This window comes from Nicotiana tabacum, chromosome 15 (genome assembly GCF_000715075.1).
Source record: "Nicotiana tabacum cultivar K326 chromosome 15, ASM71507v2, whole genome shotgun sequence".
Classification (NCBI taxonomy): domain Eukaryota; kingdom Viridiplantae; phylum Streptophyta; class Magnoliopsida; order Solanales; family Solanaceae; genus Nicotiana; species Nicotiana tabacum.
Window position 1 is genome coordinate 11,824,943 of NC_134094.1, and position 19,785 is coordinate 11,844,727.

General features: G+C 40.2%; 1 protein-coding gene across 1 annotated transcript; it reads right to left on the reverse strand.

The window, feature by feature from the left end:
• Window positions 1-18,148: 18,148 nt before the first annotated feature.
• LOC107770158 (uncharacterized) lies at window positions 18,149-18,574 on the reverse strand. Its single transcript, XM_016589433.2, has 2 exons — window positions 18,513-18,574; window positions 18,149-18,413 (listed from the first exon to the last, which is right to left on the reverse strand). The coding sequence occupies exons 1-2, from the start codon at window positions 18,572-18,574 to the stop codon at window positions 18,149-18,151; spliced, it is 327 nt and encodes a 108-aa protein (XP_016444919.2).
• Window positions 18,575-19,785: the final 1,211 nt, after the last annotated feature.

Genomic DNA, 19,785 nt, shown 5'->3' on the forward strand with positions numbered 1-19,785 from the left:
TCAATGAATACAACAATGAATCAGTCCAAATTGGCCAGAATAAACTATTCATCAAATGCATGAACGTTGTTGGGGCATTGGTCAGCCCAAAAGACATCACCAAGAACTCATAATGGCCATATCGGGTCCTGAAAGCTGTCTTCAGAATATTTGAATCCTAAATCTTCAGCTGGTGATAACCGGACCTCAAATCAATCTTGGAGAACACCCTCGCTCCCTGAAGCTGGTCGAATAAATAATCAATACGAGGCAAAGGATACTTGTTCTTGACTGTGACATTGTTCAACTGCCTGTAATCAATATACATTCTCATGGAACCATCCTTCTTCTTCACAAATAGAACCAGTTCACCCCAAGGTGACACACTAGGCCTAATAAACCCCTTATCAAGGAGTTCGTGAAGTTGTTCTTTCAATTTCTTCAACTCCGTTGGTGCCATATGATACAGTTGAGTAGAAATGGGCTGAGTTCCCGGCACCAAATCAATACCAAAGTCAATATCCCTATCAGGCGGCATGCCCGGCAGGTCTGCAGGAAACACATCCGGAAAATCACATACCACCGGAACATAATCAATGACAGGAGTCTTTGCACTAACATCCCTCACCAAAGCCAAATAAGATAGGCAACCCTTCTCAACCATGTGCTGAGCCTTCAAATATGAAATCACCCTACTTGGTACATAATCTACAGAACCGCTCCACTCAACCCTCAGAATTCCCAGCATACCCAACGTCACCATCTTAGCGTGACAATCTAGAACAGCATGACATGGAGATAACCAATCCATACCCAATATCACATCAAAGTCAACCATACTGAGCAGCAAAAGGTCCACTTGGGTCTCCAGACCCCTAATAGTCACCACACATGACCGATATACGCGGTCCATAATAATAGTATCGCCCACAGGAGTAGATACATGTACAGATAAAACTAAAGACTCACGGGGAATATCCAGAAAATGGGTGAAATACGAGGAAACATATGAATACGTGGAACCAGGGTCAAATAATACTGAGGCATCTCTGTGACAAACTGAGACAATACCTGTAATCACAACATCTGAAGCAATAGAATATGGTCTGGCAGGAAGGACATAGAAACGAGCCTAGCCACCCCCTGATCTGCCTCCCCCTCTAGGGTGACCCCTAGCTGTCTGACCTCTACCCCGAGCTGACTGGGCGGGTGGTGAGGTAACTGGTGCTGAAGTCGGAGGATGACTACTCTACTGAGATAGACCTCCATGACGACGAGGACAATGCCTCCACATATGCCCAAGATCCCTACACTCAAAACAACTCTCTGGTGCTGGTGGCAAAAACTGAAGGGAACCCCTAGCACCAGGATGACTGGTAGAAGAACCTGGCATGGAAGAGCCCTGAACAGGTGGAGCGCGGGATGAACTCTGAGCTGGTAGGGTACTAAGTGATGAGTGGCCCTAATGAGAACTGTGAGAACTATGGCCAGATGATGCACCCCGATGAAATAGCCGAGCTTACTGAGCATGTCTGAAATGATGACCTCTACCGTGCTGGAACTGACCCCCAAAAGGAGCATCGCGGAATCCACCCTGACCACGAGGCCTCTTGGCCTCCTTCTCAACCCTCTCCTGACCGCGAACCATCTCAATCTGTCAAGCAATGTCAACAACCTCATCAAAAGTAGCACCCGAAACCCTCTCTCTGGTCATGAGCAACTGTAGATGATAAGTGAGACCATCAATAAACCTCATGATCCTCTCCCTGTCCTTGGGAACCAACCAGATCGCATGACGGGCCAACTCGGAGAACTGCATCTCATACTGTGTCACAGACATATCACCCTGGCGAAGCCGCTCAAACTATCTGCGCAGCTCCTCTATGCGGGATCGAGGCACGAACTTCTCCAAAAAGACGACGGAGAACTGCTACCAAGTAAGGGGTGTTGCACCAACAGGCCTACGCCTCTCGTAAATCTCCCACCATCTGAGTGCAGCCCGGAAAACTGAAAAGTAGTGAATGAGACCCCATAAGTCTCTAGAATACCAGCAATACGGAGTATCCTCTAACACCTGTCCAAAAAGGTCCTGAGCATCCTCTCTCTGTGTGCTAGTGAAAGGTGGTGGCTGGAGTCTCCCAAACCTTTCCAACCTACGTTGATCATCCTCAGGCATAGAAGGAACCACATAATCCTGAGCAAATGCAATCGGCTGGGCTGGTGGTGCCTCCGGTGTCTGAAGTCCCTGAATAACCTGCTCGGGTGTGCGAGCGACGGGAGACTGAGTGCCTCTCCTAGCCTGAGAATTGGTTGCGGCCGTCGAAATAGAGACCACCTGAGCAAGGCCGGTACATGCTGTCAAAATTTGAGTTAAGTCCTCCTGAAGGCCTGGAATCACAATAGGCATAGGTGGTGCCTGAGCTGGTGCATCAACAACTGGAACCTGTCATGATCTGGGACAACAGGTGGATCTGCAAGTACTGCCCCAGCTGTTGTACGGGCTACACCTCTGCCCCTACCACGACCTCTACCGCGGCCTCGGCCTCTCGCGACCCTTGCTGGTGGTACTGGTGGCTGGCCCTCCTAACCGGTAGCACGAGTCCTCACCATCTGGGAGAGAATGAAACAACAAATGTTTAGTTACTAGAATCAACATATTCGCACGACAAGAATTCAAGAATATGGAGTTTCCTAAAGGTTCTGCAGCCTCTCGAAGATAAGTACATACGTCTCCGCACCGATCCGCAAGACTCTACTAAACCCGCTCATGACTCGTGAGACCTATATAACCTAGGCTCTGATACCAATCTGTCACGACCTAAACTAACCCCTATCGTGATGGCGCTTATCGTGGAACTAGGCAAGCCGACTCATTTCCAAAATAAACCGATATTTAACATAAAAACCTTCGTAAATGAGTTCCAAGCAAAATAAAAGTGCGAAAGAAAAAGCCTGATATTAGAGTGTCACTAGTCATGAGCATCTACTACAATCCGTCTAACAATATCAAGGCTAACTCAACCTAAAAATAGCTAAATACAATTAGAGGAAGATAAGAGAGAGAAGAGCAGGGGCTGCGATCGCCAAACAACTACCTTGCTATCTCCGAGAAAATCTGCAACCAGAACAACCAGCAACCGCTACTGTGTCCAGCTACACCTGGATTTGCAAACAAGGTGCAGGGAGTAACGTGAGTACGCCAACTCAGTAAGTAAAAATAATAAATGAAGACTGAGCAGTAGTGACGAGCAATAGAGCATATAACGTTCATATCATGAAATCTCAGTAAAATACCTCATGCTTTAAAAAATCAGGATTTGAATCAAAATATCTCGTTTAAACCCAGTTCTAGTAAAAATCATTTAAGGATATTTTTCAATAGCTTTCAAACAGAGGAAAAATACAAAGGTGAGCAAAAATAATGAAATCATAAACAGCCCCTCGGGCAAAGCATCACTTATATACAGACCCTCGGGCAAACCTCACAATCACTCTTGCCACTCGGGCATACCTCACAACCACTCATGCCTCTCAGTCACTCAGCACTCGGCACTCGCACTCAGTAGGTACCTACGTTCACTAGGGGTGTGTACAGACTCCGGAGGGGCTCCTTCAGCCCAAGCGCTATATCAAGCCAAATCATGGCATAAATCACTCAGGCCCTCGGCCTATATCAAACATGCTACGGCGTGCAGCCCGATCCCATAATTATCCGAACATGTTGCAGCGTGCAGCCCGATCCTATATTTATCCGAACATGCTGCGGCATGCAGTACGATCCCATATTTATCCTCACAAATCAGGCTCTTGGCCTCACTCGGTTATAAATCTCTCAAGCCACTCGGGCATTTCAGTAAAAATAGGGCATTCGGCCCAACAATATTTATATGCATCAAAATGGAGTCATAAAACTGAGTTATGCAGTAAACAAGTATAACCATGACTGAGTATAAATTTTCGATCGAAAACAGTGAGAAGATAGTAAGAAAATGCCCCTAAGGGTCCAAACAGTATTGGCACAAGGCCCAAACATGGCATTCCGACCAATTTACAGAAACTCTTTCCAAAACATACAAGTATCATATAATTTTCACAAAATATGCAACTTTACAGTTGCTACGGGACGGACCAAGTCACAATTCCCAACAGTGCACGCCCACACGCCCGTCACTTAGCATGCGCGTCACCTCAAAATAGTAGAATGATACAAAAAATTCGGGGTTTCATACCCCTAGGACTAGAGTTACAATCGTTACTTACCTCAAACCGGTCAAATCTCTACCCCGTAATGCTCTTGCCTCTGGACTCGGCCTCCAAATGCTCCAAATCTATTCACAATCAGTACAATACCATCAATATATGCTACTGGAATGAATTTCACAAGAAAAGCTACAAAATTAGACCAAAATCCGAAATTGGCTCAAACTCACCCCCCTCCCCCCGGGCCCACGTCTCAAAATCCGACAAAATTTACAAAATTAGAAAGCCCTTTCACTCACAAGTCTAACCATACCAAATTCATCAAAATCCGACATCGTTTGGTCCTTCAAATCCTTAAATTACTTCTCTAAAAATCCCAAGCCCTAACCCCTAGTTTTCACTAATTATAATGATTAAATAACAGAAAATTACCATATTACCCTCGGATTCAAGCCTAAGAACTTTTAAATTTCTAAATTCGGCAACCGATACCGAAACCAACCAAACCACGTCCGAATGACCTCAAATTTTGCACACACGTCACAAATGACACTACGAACCTACTCCAACTTTCGGAATTCCATTCCGACCCCGTTATCAAATTTTTCACTGCCGACCAAAATTGCCAAATTTCTAATTTTGCCAATTCAAGCCTAATTCTACCACGGACTCCAAATCACATTCCGGACGCACTCCTAAGACCAAAATCACCTAACGGAACCATCAGAATTCAAATTCGAGATCGTTTACACATAGGTCAATATCCGGTTAACTTTTCCAACTTAAGTTTATATTTAAGAGACTAAGTGTCTCAATTCACTCTGAAACCACTCCGGTCCCGAACCAACTAACCCGATATAACATAATATAGCTGAATAACACAAAAAGAAGTAGAAGTGGAGAAAATGGGGCTATAACTCTCGAAACAACCGGTCGGGTCATTACAGGTGCGTAGCAGTGTGCGACGCATGAAGTGTAAAAAGTTTATAGGTTTTCCTACTTTGGCTCTAGGAGGGTAGGTTGGTCCAGGTACATTCCGACTTGGTATAAATACGCTAGAAACACTTTATTTAGAGCACTTTTGACCTATGGAAGATTGGAAGAGCATTGGAGACTCAAAGCACAAGGATTCATCATTTTTTCTCAACTCAACACCCGAGTTTGGATTGAATTCATGTTCTCTAATTATTCAACTTTATTTGTGATGGATTTCTCCATGAATATGGAGTTGTTTACCTTAGGGTTTGACGGATATGGTGTTTTGATTGATATTTGTGAATTTTAACTCTAGTTCTTTGCTTGAATTCATTTATGGAGCTTTAAATTGATTGCAATTTTATTCATCAGTTTATTTAATCGAAAGAGAAATATTTTGATGATTATCTTTGCATTATTTTGTTTGGTTTAATTCAGTGATTTTTTTAAGTAATCGAAAAAGCTTGTTGAATTTTTAATTAAATCAAGTTAGGAGAATATTCAAGAGACGTTTTCCTGGAGACTAATCCATTAATGCATACTTGCATATGTTCACAGTGCTTATATTAGTTCATCTTGTAGATTTAAGATTTAATCGAAAGAGGAGTCTTGACTACACGTTTGAACTAATCATCTAGTGAATTCGTGAGAATCATTAAAAATTTAGAGTGAATTGAACTAGAGTTAGATCCCAAATAGCTATCTTGCACATATCCTGTCATGACCCTTATTTCTCCCATTGATATTTCGGCGTTGCTCAACTCTTGTCTTTCTTTGATCAATTGTTAATTAATTTAGTTTCATAGTTAGTTTTAGTTATTAATCATCCCAACCAAAGTGTTAATCATCCTGAATAGTGTTAAGCTAAAAATTACTTGAGCATTGTTTAAATCCAATCCATGTGGAGACGATAATTAAAATATATTATCTTTGGCTAGCGAACATCAATTTCATATTGTGTTTTGCGCTCGTAAATGAAACACGTGGCGGTGTTAACGGGAGATTAGAGGTTTTGAGATAGACCCCGGAGTCTAAATATTTCAAATTAAGCAAGACCAAGATAGAATACTTAGAGTGCAAGTTCAATGACGTGAATCATGAAGCATATGTGGACGTGAGGCTTGATACACAAGTCATCCCTAAGAGAGAAAGTTTCAAGTACCTTGAGTCAGTAATGTAGATTTGCATCCGGTATTCTATATGATAAGAATGTGCTACCAAAACTTAAAGGTAAGTTCTACATAACACTGATTAGACCAACTATATTGTATGGGGCAGAGTGTTGGCCAGTCAAGAACTCCCATGTCTAGAAAATGAAGGTGGCAAAAATAAGGATATTGAGATAGATGTGCGGGCATACCGGAATAGATAAGGTTATGAATGAAAATATTTGGGACAAGATGGGTATGGCCCCCACAGAGGTCAAGATGCGGGAAGCGAGGCTTAAATGGTTCGGGCGTAAGAGATATTGATGGCCTAGTAAAGAGGTGTAAAAGGTTGGCCTTGGTGGGTATGATGAAAGGTAGAGGTAGGCCAAAGAAGCATTGTGGAGAGGTGATTAGGCATGATATGGTGCAGCTTCAGCTTACCAAGTACATGATTCTTGATAAGAGGGTGCGAAGGTCGAGAATTAGAGTAGATGATTAGTGAGTAGTCGTGCGTTTTTCTTGTCCATGGCAGTAGTATTAGTGTTAGTCTTGTACTTAGTTATTTGTAGATTTCTATTACTACCTATTATTTCTTTTGCTTGTCTTGCTGACATTGCTGCATGTTGCCACTGCTTTTTATTTTTTATTTTTTTTGAGTCGGGACTCTATCGAAAACAGTCTTTCTACCTTCTCAAGGTAGGGGTAAGTCCTTCATACACACTACCCTCCCATATCCCATGTAAGATCATATTGAATTTGTTGTTGTAGTAGTAGTATCCTACTCTTTCCACGATAGTATAATTATCTAATAATCTTTTCATTATTCAAGGTACATCAATAGACAACTCATTAAATTCACATGCATAATCACAAACTCTTCAATTTACTGTAGATTTCTGTATACTATATAAAGCTCTTAATTTTGTAGGTTATGCATACATGTTTGCACAGAGCATATCTTATAAAATTATTAGTTATCTATTGTTGCAGTGTCGATTTGAATTTATTGGTTTCCCCTCTTTCCAGTAGCCTAATGCTTTAATTCTCTTGGTGACATGCATGCTCATCTTGAGAACACATTAAGTCTTTAAATAGGAAAATTACAGCAAAGGAATAAAACAGTACAAGGCAGGGGCGGAAGGAGAGTACAAATTATGGGTTCGGACGAACCCAATAACTTTTGCTTAGACCCTATATTTTCTTTAGGTCCATTAAATATGTGTAAATATTCAATTGTAAACCCAATAACTATAACGAGTTATGTGTTCGACAACAAGTTTAGAACTCATAAACTTCAAATTTTCTGCATATAATACAAAAGGACGATATAAGTATGATCCTTTTGTATACTTGAATGCCTCATCAACTGTCACTCGATCTCTTGCCCGGCTTGCCACACAAATAGCTTTCTACATGTGAGAGAAGTATAGAGGTCTTAAAGCTTCATAGCGGGTGACTGGTTACTATTGTGAGTCCGCACTGGAAATGAAAAGGAGCACCTCATGTTCTGCAGCTATTTCCCAGGCCATCTCAACTGCCAATGTTGACCGCCTTAGTTCTGGAGGAAATATGCCTGTTAATTGTGTCATCTGGAGTTGCATCAGTGAAGTAATGGTATAGTACTAGTAGTTAACGACTTACAGATTTTGAAGATCCATTTTAATCATCATGAGGTGGTACCTCTACAGAATTCTCAACAGCTAAAACTAAAAAGATACTTTAATAACACTTAACGCCAATGAATGTAAGTATGTAACTATCCTAGTCAAAATATAATGGTTAAGGAAGAACCTTAATTCGGACGTCCGGTTGTAAAAATATAAGTTTTAAAATTTTCTTGAAAATTTCCTTTTATTTGGTCTCTGATTCTTAATTCTAGATGTTATTTTGGCGATTTGATCATGCGAGCAAATTCGTATGATATTTTAGAACTTGTGTGCATGTTTGATTTGGAGCCCCAAGGGCACGCGTTCGCGAAGGGTCGAAGTGTAAAGCTTCGCGTTCGCGAAGAGGAAATAAGGCAGAAGCTGGGGGTACTCAAATTTGATCTTCGCGTTCGCATGAAAGGGTCCGCGATCGCATAGGTCTATGGGGTTATGCTTCGCGTTCACGTGTGTGATGTCGCATTCGCGTAGAGCAAAGTGTCAGCCTGTGCAAAAATGTGCTTCGCGATCGCGAAGAGTAAAATGAATCTGGGCAAAGTTGTTCTACGCGATCGCGATGAATAAAAATCTGAAAAACAGAACTTAAGTTGGGGTTTCGACCCATTTTCAACATTTTCCAATTTTTGAGCTCGGGTAAGGCGATTTTCACGGGAAAACATTGGGGTAAGTGTTCCTTATCCTATATTGATTATATTTCATGATTTCATACTCATTTATATCATGAATCCGTGAAATTTTGGAAGAAAAACATATTTTTATAAAATCTTCCAAAAATGAAAATTTAAGATTTGAAGGTCCATTTGACATCGGAATTGGATAATTATTGTATGGTTGGACTCGTCTCGTAATGGGTATTCGGATTTCGTAAGTTTTTTCGGGATTTGAGACGTGCGTCCCACTGTAGAATATTATAAATTCATATGTAATTAATTCTTATGATTCGTATTGAGTATATCGAATTGTTTGTGAATAGATTTGAAGTTTTTGGAGACAAATTTAAAAGGAAAAGTTGTGGTCGAGTAATTGATTGAAATTTGCAAAGCGAGGTAAGTGTCGTGGTTAACCTTGACTTGAGGGAATAGAACCCTTAAATTATTTGTTATGTGAAAAGCATGTGAACGACGTATAGGCGAGGTGACGAGTGTCTATACGTTGTGAAATTAATTGTTTGCCTACTTACTTGAAAACTCATAAATTGTTTTAATCATAAATTAATTATTATAATAATTGTTTCCCTCCTATTCCTTGTCGAATATAAATTCTTGAATTCCTGCATTAATTGTTACATGATATTTGAATTATGTGTTTTAAATGTTATTTGACATTTAGCATATTAAATATTAAACTGCATATTTTCTCTCTAATTTCTATAATAATTTGCTATTAGCCTTTGTTTGTTTCGTAATTAAATCATAATTATTGTATGTTTGTTGTCTTATAATTTTATATTTATTGGGGGAACTCTTCTATAAGAAATGGTAATGAATATGTTGGAGGAGCGGGTTGCACGCCGCAACAGAATTAATTATAATGAATATATTGGAGGATCGGGTTGCACACCGCAACAGACTTATTAAAAGTCCATATTGAAGGATCGGGTTGCACGCCGCAACAGTCTTATTAAAAGTCCATATTGGAGTGATCGTGTTGCACGCCGCAACAGACTTAATAAAAGTCCATATTGGAGGATCGGGTTGCACGCCGCAACAGACTTATTAAAAGTCCATATTGGAGGATCGGGTTGCACGTCGCAACAGACTTATTAAAAGTCCATATTGGAGGATCGGGTTGCACGCCGCAACAGACTTATTTAAAAGTTGACATACATATATATATATATAATTGATTAAAATGAATATATTGGAGGATCGGGTTGCACGTCGCAACAGACTTGATTAAAATGAATATATTGTGAGAGCGGGTTGCATGTCGCAACAGAACTGAATGTGAATATATTGTGAGAGCGGGTTGCACACTGCAATGGAATTGAATGTGAATATATTGTGAGAGCGGGTTGCACGCTGCAATATAATTGAATGTGGATATATTGTGAGAGCGGGTTGCACGCTGCAACAGAATTGATGGAAATGTTAATTGGTTATGACTGCTAAGTTGGCTTCAATTATTATAAACGAGTTACCTGATTTATTTCGATTATTATTGTTGTTACTAATATTGCGTACATGCAATGTAAGTGACCCGCCTTAGCCTCGTCACTACTTTGTCGAGGTTAGTCTCAGCACTTACAGTACATGGGGTCGGTTGTACTGATACTACACTCTGCACTTCTTGTGCAGATTTTGGAGTTGATCCCAGCGGCGTACCATAGACTTGCTCGGATTTCAGCTACTCAGAGAAGATTTGAGGTATAACTGCATGGCGTTCGCAGTTCTGAAGTCCCCGTCTACTTTACTTTAGTTGTGTGTTCATTTTCAGACAATTTTATTTTATTCAAACATTTATTTGTATTTATTCTAGAAGCTCGTGCACCTCTGACACCAATTCTGGGATGGTATTTAGACACCGTTATTTTTATGGATTAATCACTATATTTCAGACCTTACTTCCGCGTTTATTTTTTTGTTATTAATAAATTTAAAGATTGTTTAAAAATTGGTTAATATCATTCTAACGTTGGCTTGCCTAGCAAGTGAAATATTAGGCGCCATTACGGTCCGAAGGTGGGAATTTTGGGTCTTGACAGTTGGTATCAGAGCACTATGTTACATAGGTCTCACGAGTCATGAGCAAGCTTAGTAGAGTCTGAAGGATCGGTACGGAGACGTCTGTACTTATCTCTCAGAGGCTATGAAGTTTAGGAACAATATCACTTCTTTCTTATTCTATCGTGTGATTTTATTCTATCATCGATGATTGAACCATTTTACTCTTATTCTCTCGTAGATGGTGAGAACACGTAATACCAATTGGACCAGTTCAGGTCCCGGAAGGATTCATAGCCGTACCAGTACTTCAGGACGCTCTAGTCCGTTTGGTAAGTCTTATGGAGGGTATGGCCTAGAATGGTACATTTTCAGTGGCACCAGCCGTCTCACAGGCTGGGGGAGGAGCACAAACTCCCACTACTCCCGCTCCGGAGCAGATGGATCCCCAGAATCAGGCTCTAGCAGCCCCGCCAGTTGGGGTAGTTCAGACCGGTGATAGGCCCGCCATGTCTTTTGAGGCCTTATTGAGACTGGATAAGTTTACTAAGATCTTTCCAGTTCACTTCAGTGGTACACCTTCTGAGGACCCACAAGAGTATCTTGAACGCTTCCACGAGGTGCTGCGGAACATGGGTATAGTTGAGACCAATGGGGTTGATTTTGCTGTATTTCAGATGATAGGTTCCGCCAAGAGATGGTGGAGAGATTATACATTGACTAGACCAGTTGGATCGCCTGCACTTACTCGGGAGCAGTTCTCTCAGCTATTTCTGGAAAAGTTCCTCCCTATCACACTGAGAGAGGAATTTCGCAAGTAATTTGAGCGTCTATGACTCGTCTCGGAATGGGTGTTCGAATTTTGTAAGTTTTTTCGGGATTTGAGACGTGCGTCCCACTGCAGAATATTTTAATAAATTTCGGATTTTTATCCGAAAAATTTATAAATTCATATGTAATTAATTCCTATGATTCGTATTGAGTATATCGAATTGTTTGTGAATAGATTTGAAGTTTTTGGAGATAAATTTAAAAGAAAAAGTTGTGGTCGAGTAATTGATTGGAATTTGCAAAGCGAGGTAAGTGTCGTGGTTAACCTTGACTTGAGGGAATAGAACCATTAAATTATTTGTTATGTGGAAAGCATGTGAACGATGTATAGGCGAGGTGACGAGTGTCTATACGTTGTGAAATTAATTGTTTGCCTGCTTACTTAAAAACTCATAAATTGTTTTAATTATAAATTAATTATTATAATAATTATTTCTCTCATATTCCTTGTCGAATATAAATTCTTGAATTCCTGCATTAATTGTTACATGATATTTGAATTATGTGTTTTAATTGTTATTTGACATTAGCATATTAAATATTAAACTGTATATTTTCTCTCTGATTTCTATAATAATTTGCTATTAGTCTTTGTTTGTTTCGTAATTAAATCATAATTATTGTATGCTTGTTGTCTTATAATTTTATATTTATTGGGGAAATTCTTCTATAAGAATTGGTAATGAATATGTTGGAGGAGCGGGTTGCATGCCGCAACAGAATTAATTATAATGAATATATTGGAGGATCGGGTTACACGCCGCAACAGACTTATTAAAAGTCCATATTGGAGGATCGGGTTGCACGCCGCAACAGACTTATTAAAAGTCCATATTGGAGGATCGGGTTGCACGCCGCAACAGACTTATTAAAAGTCCATATTGGAGGATCGGGTTGCATGCAGCAACATACTTATTAAAAATCCATATTGGAGGATCGGGTTGCACGCCGCAACAGACTTATTAAAAGTCCATATTGGAAGATCGGGTTGCACGCCGCAACAAACCTATTTAAAAGTTGACAAACATATATATATATTGGGGGATCGGGTTGCACGCCGCAACAGACTTGATTTAGATGAATATATTGTGAGAGCGGGTTGCACGCCGCAACAGAACTGAATGTGAATATATTGTGAGAGCGGGTTGCACGCTGTAATGGAATTGAATGTGAATATATTGTGAGAGTGGGTTGCACGCTGCAACAGAATTGAATGTGGATATATTGTGAGAGCGGGTTGCACGCTACAACAGAATTGATGATAATGTTAATTGGTTATGATTGCTGAGTTGGCTTCAATTATTATAAACAAGTTACCTGATTTATTTCTATTATTGTTGTTGTTACTAATATTGCGTACATGTAATGTAAGTGACCCGCCTTAGCCTCGTCACTACTTCATCGAGGTTAGGCTCAACACTTACTAGTACATGGGGTCGGTTGTACTGATACTACACTCTGCACTTCTTATGCAGATTTTGAAGTTGGTCCCAGCGGCGTACCATAGACTTGCTCGGATTTCAGCTACTCAGAGGAGATTTGAGGTATAACTGCACGACGTTCGCAGTTCTGAAGTCCCCGTCTACTTTACTTTAGTTGTGTGTTCATTTTCAGATAACTTTATTTTATTCAGACCTTTATTTGTATTTATTCTAGAAGCTCGTGCACTTGTGACACCAATTCTGGGATGGTATTTAGACACCGTTGTTTTTATGGATTAATCACTATATTTTAGACCTTACTTCCGCGTTTATTTCTTTGTTATTAAAAAATTTAAAGATTGTTTAAAAATTGGTTAATATCATTCTAAAGTTGGCTTGTCTAGCAAGTGAAATGTTAGGCGCCATCACGGTCCGAATGTGAGAATTTCGGGTCGTGACACGCCGCCGCCGTAGGCGATTTTCGGCGACGGTTTAGAGCGGTGGTTAGAGAGATGTGTTATGGGGGTCGTCTCTACAGTTTGGGGGTGTTTCAGAGAGAGAGAAAGAGAGAGATTTGAGAGAGAGGGGTGAGACGGGAATGAGGGGGTAGGAGAGGGTTTGGACATATATATACTTAGGGGGAAGGGAATTTCGGGCCGTTGGATCTATTGAAGATCAATTGGTGCTTGAAACGACACCGTTTAGGTTTAGGCGGGATTTCAAACGGGTTAGGGGATTGGGCCAGGTAATTTTGGTCTAGATTTTGGGGATTGGGCTGTTTTTTACACTAGCCCAGTCCGATTAATTTAATTAGTCCCCTAATAAATTTAATTAATTCCAAATAATCTAATTAACTTAACTAAAAATCCTAATTAAGTACTAGGCTATCTTAATTTGTAAAATTAATTGACTATTTACCCTTATTATTTAACTAATTAATCAATCCTAAGTTATAACAAGTAAAACTACTAATTTTAACATTAAAACTAACAATGTCAAAAATAAATAATTTTTGTGATTTCCTTTTAATAATATGATTAAATTGCGCAATTAGGTGTTAAATTAAATTAAAATCCTAATAATGCAAGATGATGAAGGTTTAAATATTTTTTGTTATTTTTCCTGACATCAAAAATGAAAAAAATACAATTAAATGCAAATAATTTCAAATAATTAACAAAAATCCTAAAAACAAATCTAAAAAAAATAAATATGAATAATTTATTTATTACTTTTGTAGGAATATTTTGGTAGGGTAAAATTTACATGCTCACAGCTTCCCCTCTTTGCTCGGTAACACGAAGAGTTTTCGGGCAAAGAGAAAGTGAGCAGTCATGGACCAATTTTACCCGTTTTGATACTCCATGGGAAGCGTTTTGAAAATATTTGACTGAATCTTGCTTCAAAGGTTGCCTACATATCCTTGGCTATAAAGGAATCAGGTCAGTGTAGTTCTGGATGTTTTGGTAGCTGGGAAGACCGGAAAACTGTGATTTCACTGCTGTTGCTGCTGTTACTGCTGCTGAACTCCTTATTACACCGAAGTAAAAAATGAAGAAAACTAACTAATCCTATCAGCTACGAGTTACAAGATTCCTATCGGTAAATTTTTCGAAGCTTGGTCTTGAGTCTTGGCTGGCTCTTTATGCAGACTCTGATCTGGATCTTGATGCTTATTAGCTGCAGGTGCTGGTTCAATCTTCTTCATCTTTTTGGATCAAGATGGGACATGCAAAACTTGGGACTTCAATCTCGTCTTGAGCAGTCCATATCTTCTCCGCTTCTGTACATTGATTTTTTTTCTTTTTTTTCTTTTCTTTTATTCTGGATTGAGACGTCTTCTTTTAGTCATCTCGAACCCACTACTTTAAGGTATAACCTGCTCAGGAATCAAAACAAACGAACGAAATTTTCTGCCCCAGTTTTTACTAGAAAAATTTCGTGAGTTATTGTAACAAAATTCTATACTACTTCATTATCAAAAGCGATACAAAGACGGGAATGGTGTACTCAGAGTAAATGTAGACTAGGGAGTGAAAACTCTATGTCTAAAAGTACAATCAACAAGGGATTGAAGACCCTATATTAGGAAAAATCACCAGGTTATGCTGGTATCAACTAGGGAGTGGGACCCTATGTTGGCATTAACTAGAGAGTGGAGACCCTATGTCAAAAAGTCTTCAGGTTATGCTGGCATCAAACTAGGGAGTGGGACCCTACGTTGAAAAGTCTTCAGGTTATGCTGGCATCAACTAGGGAGTGGGACCTTACGTTGGAAAGTCACCAGGTTATGTTGGCATCAACTAGGGAGTGAGACCCTATGTTGGAAAGTCATCAGGTTATGCTGACATCAACTAGGGAGTGGAACCCTATGTTGGAAAGTCATCAGGTTATGCTAGCATCAACTAGGGAGTGATGTTGGAAAGTCATCAGGTTATGCTGGCATCAACTAGGGAGTGGGACCCTATGTTGGAAAGTCATCAGGTTATGCTGGCATCAACTAGGGAGTGGGACCCTATGTTGGAAAGTCATCAGGTTATGCTGGCATCAACTACGGAGTAGGACCCTATGTTGGAAAGTCATCAGGTTATGCTGGAATCAACTAGGGAGTGGAGACCCTATGTTGGAAAAGACGCAGCTGGGGATCAGAGACTGTAGTTTTGAATTATTTTCAACATCATTTCTTCTTTTCTTCCTTTATTTTTCAGAGAGTGAGTGAATGCAGGAAAGAATTTGGAGGAGACTTCCCTTTAGAAGTTGTTATTGCAAAGCTATTTCCAGACCTTGCGCGGTTTTCCTTTTGGTTGCCACTGCTTTTGCAAGACTGCTTTCGGGTTGCACCTGTTTCCTGTTTTCTTCAACAAAGAATAATTTGTCAGTTTGAAATGGTGGTTGGTTTTATGGCCTTGATTATTTTGGTCACTTGATCTCGGCCCGTCCTTTTGACGAAGATCTCAACTGCTTCCTTACTTGATGGGGATTGGTTTCATTTCTAACCCTGGAGATCTTGATTTTTCCAAAACTTTACCAGGACGGTTAATCACGCGGGACTTAACCTTCTTTAACTTTCTTTTGCCTTTACGGCAATTTGACTTTGATCCCTTTCCTTTCAGGAATTCTTGACTTTAAAGCATCAGCCATCATGGTCAGTCGAGGTTGACTCGATGCACTTGCCGAGGCTAGGCACCTTTGCATACTAGCTTGTATCAAATGAGAACCTTGTAAATTAGTCTTGCCATCCTTTCTTTGTCTTATTTTACAATAGAATTAGACCGAAAGGGATTGAAATAAAAACAAATTACGGAATGGACGAATGAATTTAGACAAGAGGTATCCCTTTAGGGAAAAAGAAAGAAAGACTTATCTAGAGTGTATGCGGACTTCAATGAACATGACATGCCTCTTGAACTGGATTCCCGATCTGTGCGAACCATCCAACTCTCAGAAATCCATCATAGCTTATACCTCAACATTTGAGAAACATTGCCCAGTATTGTGTCTATGTCAGTGACCAATTATCCTCTTTTTAGATTAGTGGTGCCCTTTGCGGGTTTTCACCAGCTAACCTCTCTCATTTTCTCTTCTCACCATCGTCTCGTAGTGCTCTTTGCGATTTTTCACTAACGAGACTCTCTCTTTTTCAATTTCTCTCATTTGGTCGCATCAAATCCAAGTCACTGTATTCTCCAATTTTTGACATCTCTACCGATTGATCGGAAGGACTTGAACAGGATTTGGGTAGAAAGAATTTGAATTGAATTACAACCTTGGAACCTTTCAGGCGAAAGCGTCGCCAAACCATTATAAATCCTGCCCCAGTTTCATCTTCGGGGTAATTTGGATTTTTATTTTAGTGTGACTAAACCCTAGAGTGAGGCTGCCTACGTATCCTTTCGGAATCAAGTCAAACGTAGTTCAAGGAAACATTTTGTTTTTATTTCGTTTTTGTTTTGATTGATTGATTTGATTTATTTATTTTTTGATAATTGAACTTTCAGGTTCCACGGAGGGTGATCAAAGAAGAGTAACCGGCTCAAAGGGTTTACAAAAAGTTGATAGTGTTTGGGTAGCGATAATGAAAGCCTTCGTCATCCCAATCGGAGAGTATTAAGACCTTGAAAGGGGTTAAACATAATCACTTTTCACCGCATCCGCATTGACAACTGTTTCGGGGTCATTTCCTTCAATGTCTCCCAAGTACAATGCCCCTTTCGGCAATAATTTTCTTATAATGTATGGACCTTTCCAATTTGGAGCAAATTTTCCTTTTGCTTCCTAGTGATGCGGGAGAATATGTTTCAGAACGAGTTGCCCCACTTCGAATCTCCTGGGATGCACTTTCTTGTTGTAGGCGCGGGCCATTCTTTCTTGGTACAACTGCCCGTGACAAACTACGGCCATCCCTTTTACATCAATCATAGTTAATTGTTCCAGTCGGGTCTTGACCCATTCATCATCCTCGATCTCAGCTTCAACAATGATTTGAAGAGAGGAAATTTCAACTTCTACAGGTATTACAGCTTCAGTGCCATAAACCAATAAGTAAGACGTGGCCCCAACCGATGTGCGCACGGTTGTGCGATATCCCAATAATGCGAATGGCAGCTTGTCATGCCATTGTCTAGAACTTTGAATCATTTTCCCGAGGATCTTCTTGATGTTTTTGTTTGCTGCTTCAACGACACTATTGGCTTTGGGTTGGTAAGGGGTAGAATTGCGATGCGTAATTTTAAACTGTTCGCATACCTCCCTCATCAAATGATTGTTCAAATTTGCAGCGTTATTCGTAATGATAGTTTTTGGAATACCAAAATGACAGATAATGTTGGAATGTACGAATTCCACCACTACTTTCTTGGTGACGGCTTTAAAAGTGACCGTTTCGACCCATTTTGTGAAGTAATCAATGGCAACCAAGATGAATCTATGCCCATTTGAGGCTTTCGGCTCGATCGGCCCAATGACATCCATACCCCAAGCAACAAACGACCAAGGTGCTGACATAAGATGCAACTCTGAAGGCAGTGCATGAATCAGGTCATCATGTATCTGACACTGATGGCACTTCCGGACAAAACTGAAGCAATCCTTTTCCATGGTCATCCAATAATAACATGCCCGCGGGATTTTCTTTGCGAGGACATATCCATTCATGTGGGGCCTGCATACTCCTGAATTCACTTTATTTAAGATATTTTCGGCTTCTTTGGCATCCACACACCTTAAAATATTCAAATCTCGAGTTCTCTTATACAACATTTCTCCGCTTAAGAAGAAACTACTGGCAAGCCTCTAATGGTTCTCATTTGGTCTCCACTGGCCTGCTCGGGGTATTCCTTTATTTTCAAGAACCTTTTGATATCATGGTACCATGGTTGAACATCTGGTTCTACTTCAACTGTATTGCAATAACCCTGTCTTTCTCGAATTTGAATCTTTAACGGGTCAATATGGACATTGCCCGGATATGGCAGCATTGCAGCTAAGGTAGCTAGTGCATCAGCTAACTCATTATGGAATCGAGGAATATACCTGAATTTAACAGATTTGAATCGTTTGTTGAGATCTTCCACATGTTGTCTATATGGGATAAGCTTGATATCTCGAGTTTCCCATTTGCCTTGTGCTTGCCGAATGATCAAATCAGAGTCTCCCATGATTAGTAATTCTTCTACATCCATGTCAATTGCCATGTTCATGCCCATGATGCAAGCTTCATATTCAGCAGTGTTATTCGTACAGAAGAACCGAAGTCGGGCCGTAACTGGATAATGCTGACCAGTGGGCAAAATCAAAATTGCCCCAATCACGACACGCATTGGTGTGCTCTGGGATTATTTCAACTGAGTTTACTTCCTCGTCCGGAAAATATGTACTTAGGGGTTGGTATTCATTATCAACCGGGTTCTCAGCTAAATAATCCTCCAAGGCTTGAGCTTTCATCGTCGTGCGGGTGACATAGACAATGTCAAACTCAGTGAGTAGGATTTGCCATTTTGCTAACCTTTCTGTAAGCATTGGTTTCTGGAATATGTACTTCAGAGGATCCATTCTGGTTATGAGATATGTGGTATAAGCCAACAAATAATGTCTAAGCTTTTGAACGACCCAAGTTAAGGCACAACAAGTTTTTTCCAGCAAAGTGTACTTGGCTTCATAACCAGTAAATTTCTTGATCAAATAGTATATGGCTTGCTCTTTCTTCCCGGTTACATCATGTTGCCCGAGGACACATCCAAAAGAATTCTACAGAACCGTCAACTATCCAGGCACAAGCGGAACCAACACCGGCAAATTTGACAAATATTCTTTGATTTAGTCAAAAGTTTCCTGACACTCATCCGTCCATTTAATCGCCGCATCTTTCTTTAGCAACTTAAATATGGGCTCACATGCGGTCATGAGCTGAGCGATGAATCTACTAATGTAATTTAACCTTCCCAGCAAACTCATGACCTCTTTCTTGGTTTTCGGAGGTGGTAGATCTCGGATAGATTTAATCTTTGTTGGATCCAACTCAATACCCCTCCGACTGACTATAAATCCCAAGAGCTTCACGGATGGAACCCCAAATGCACATTTAGTAGGGTTTAATTTTAAGTCATACTTACGTAGACGCTCAAAGAACTTTCTCAAATCTCGCATATGGCCTTCTTGTGTTCTGGATTTAATGATTACATCATCAACATACACCTCAATTTCTTGGTGCATCATGTCATGGAAGATGGCGGTCATAGCTCTCATGTAAGTTGCCCCGGTGTTTTTCAGACCGAATGGTATGACCCTGTAACAGTAAGTCCCCCATGGTGTGGTGAAAGCTGTCTTTTCTGCGTATTCTTCATCCATCAGGACTTAGTGATACCCAGCATAACAATCCACAAAAGACTGTATCTCATGTTTGGCA

Excerpts from the sequence above, each read along its gene's own strand:
- LOC107770158 (XM_016589433.2), bottom strand. The coding sequence starts at position 18,574 with ATGGCAATTGACATGGATGTAGAAGAATTACTAATCATGGGAGACTCT. Across the intron at positions 18,414-18,512 it reads GACTCTGATTTGATCATTCG|GTATATTCCTCGATTCCATA; the intron begins GCAAGCACAAGG and ends TGTTAAATTCAG.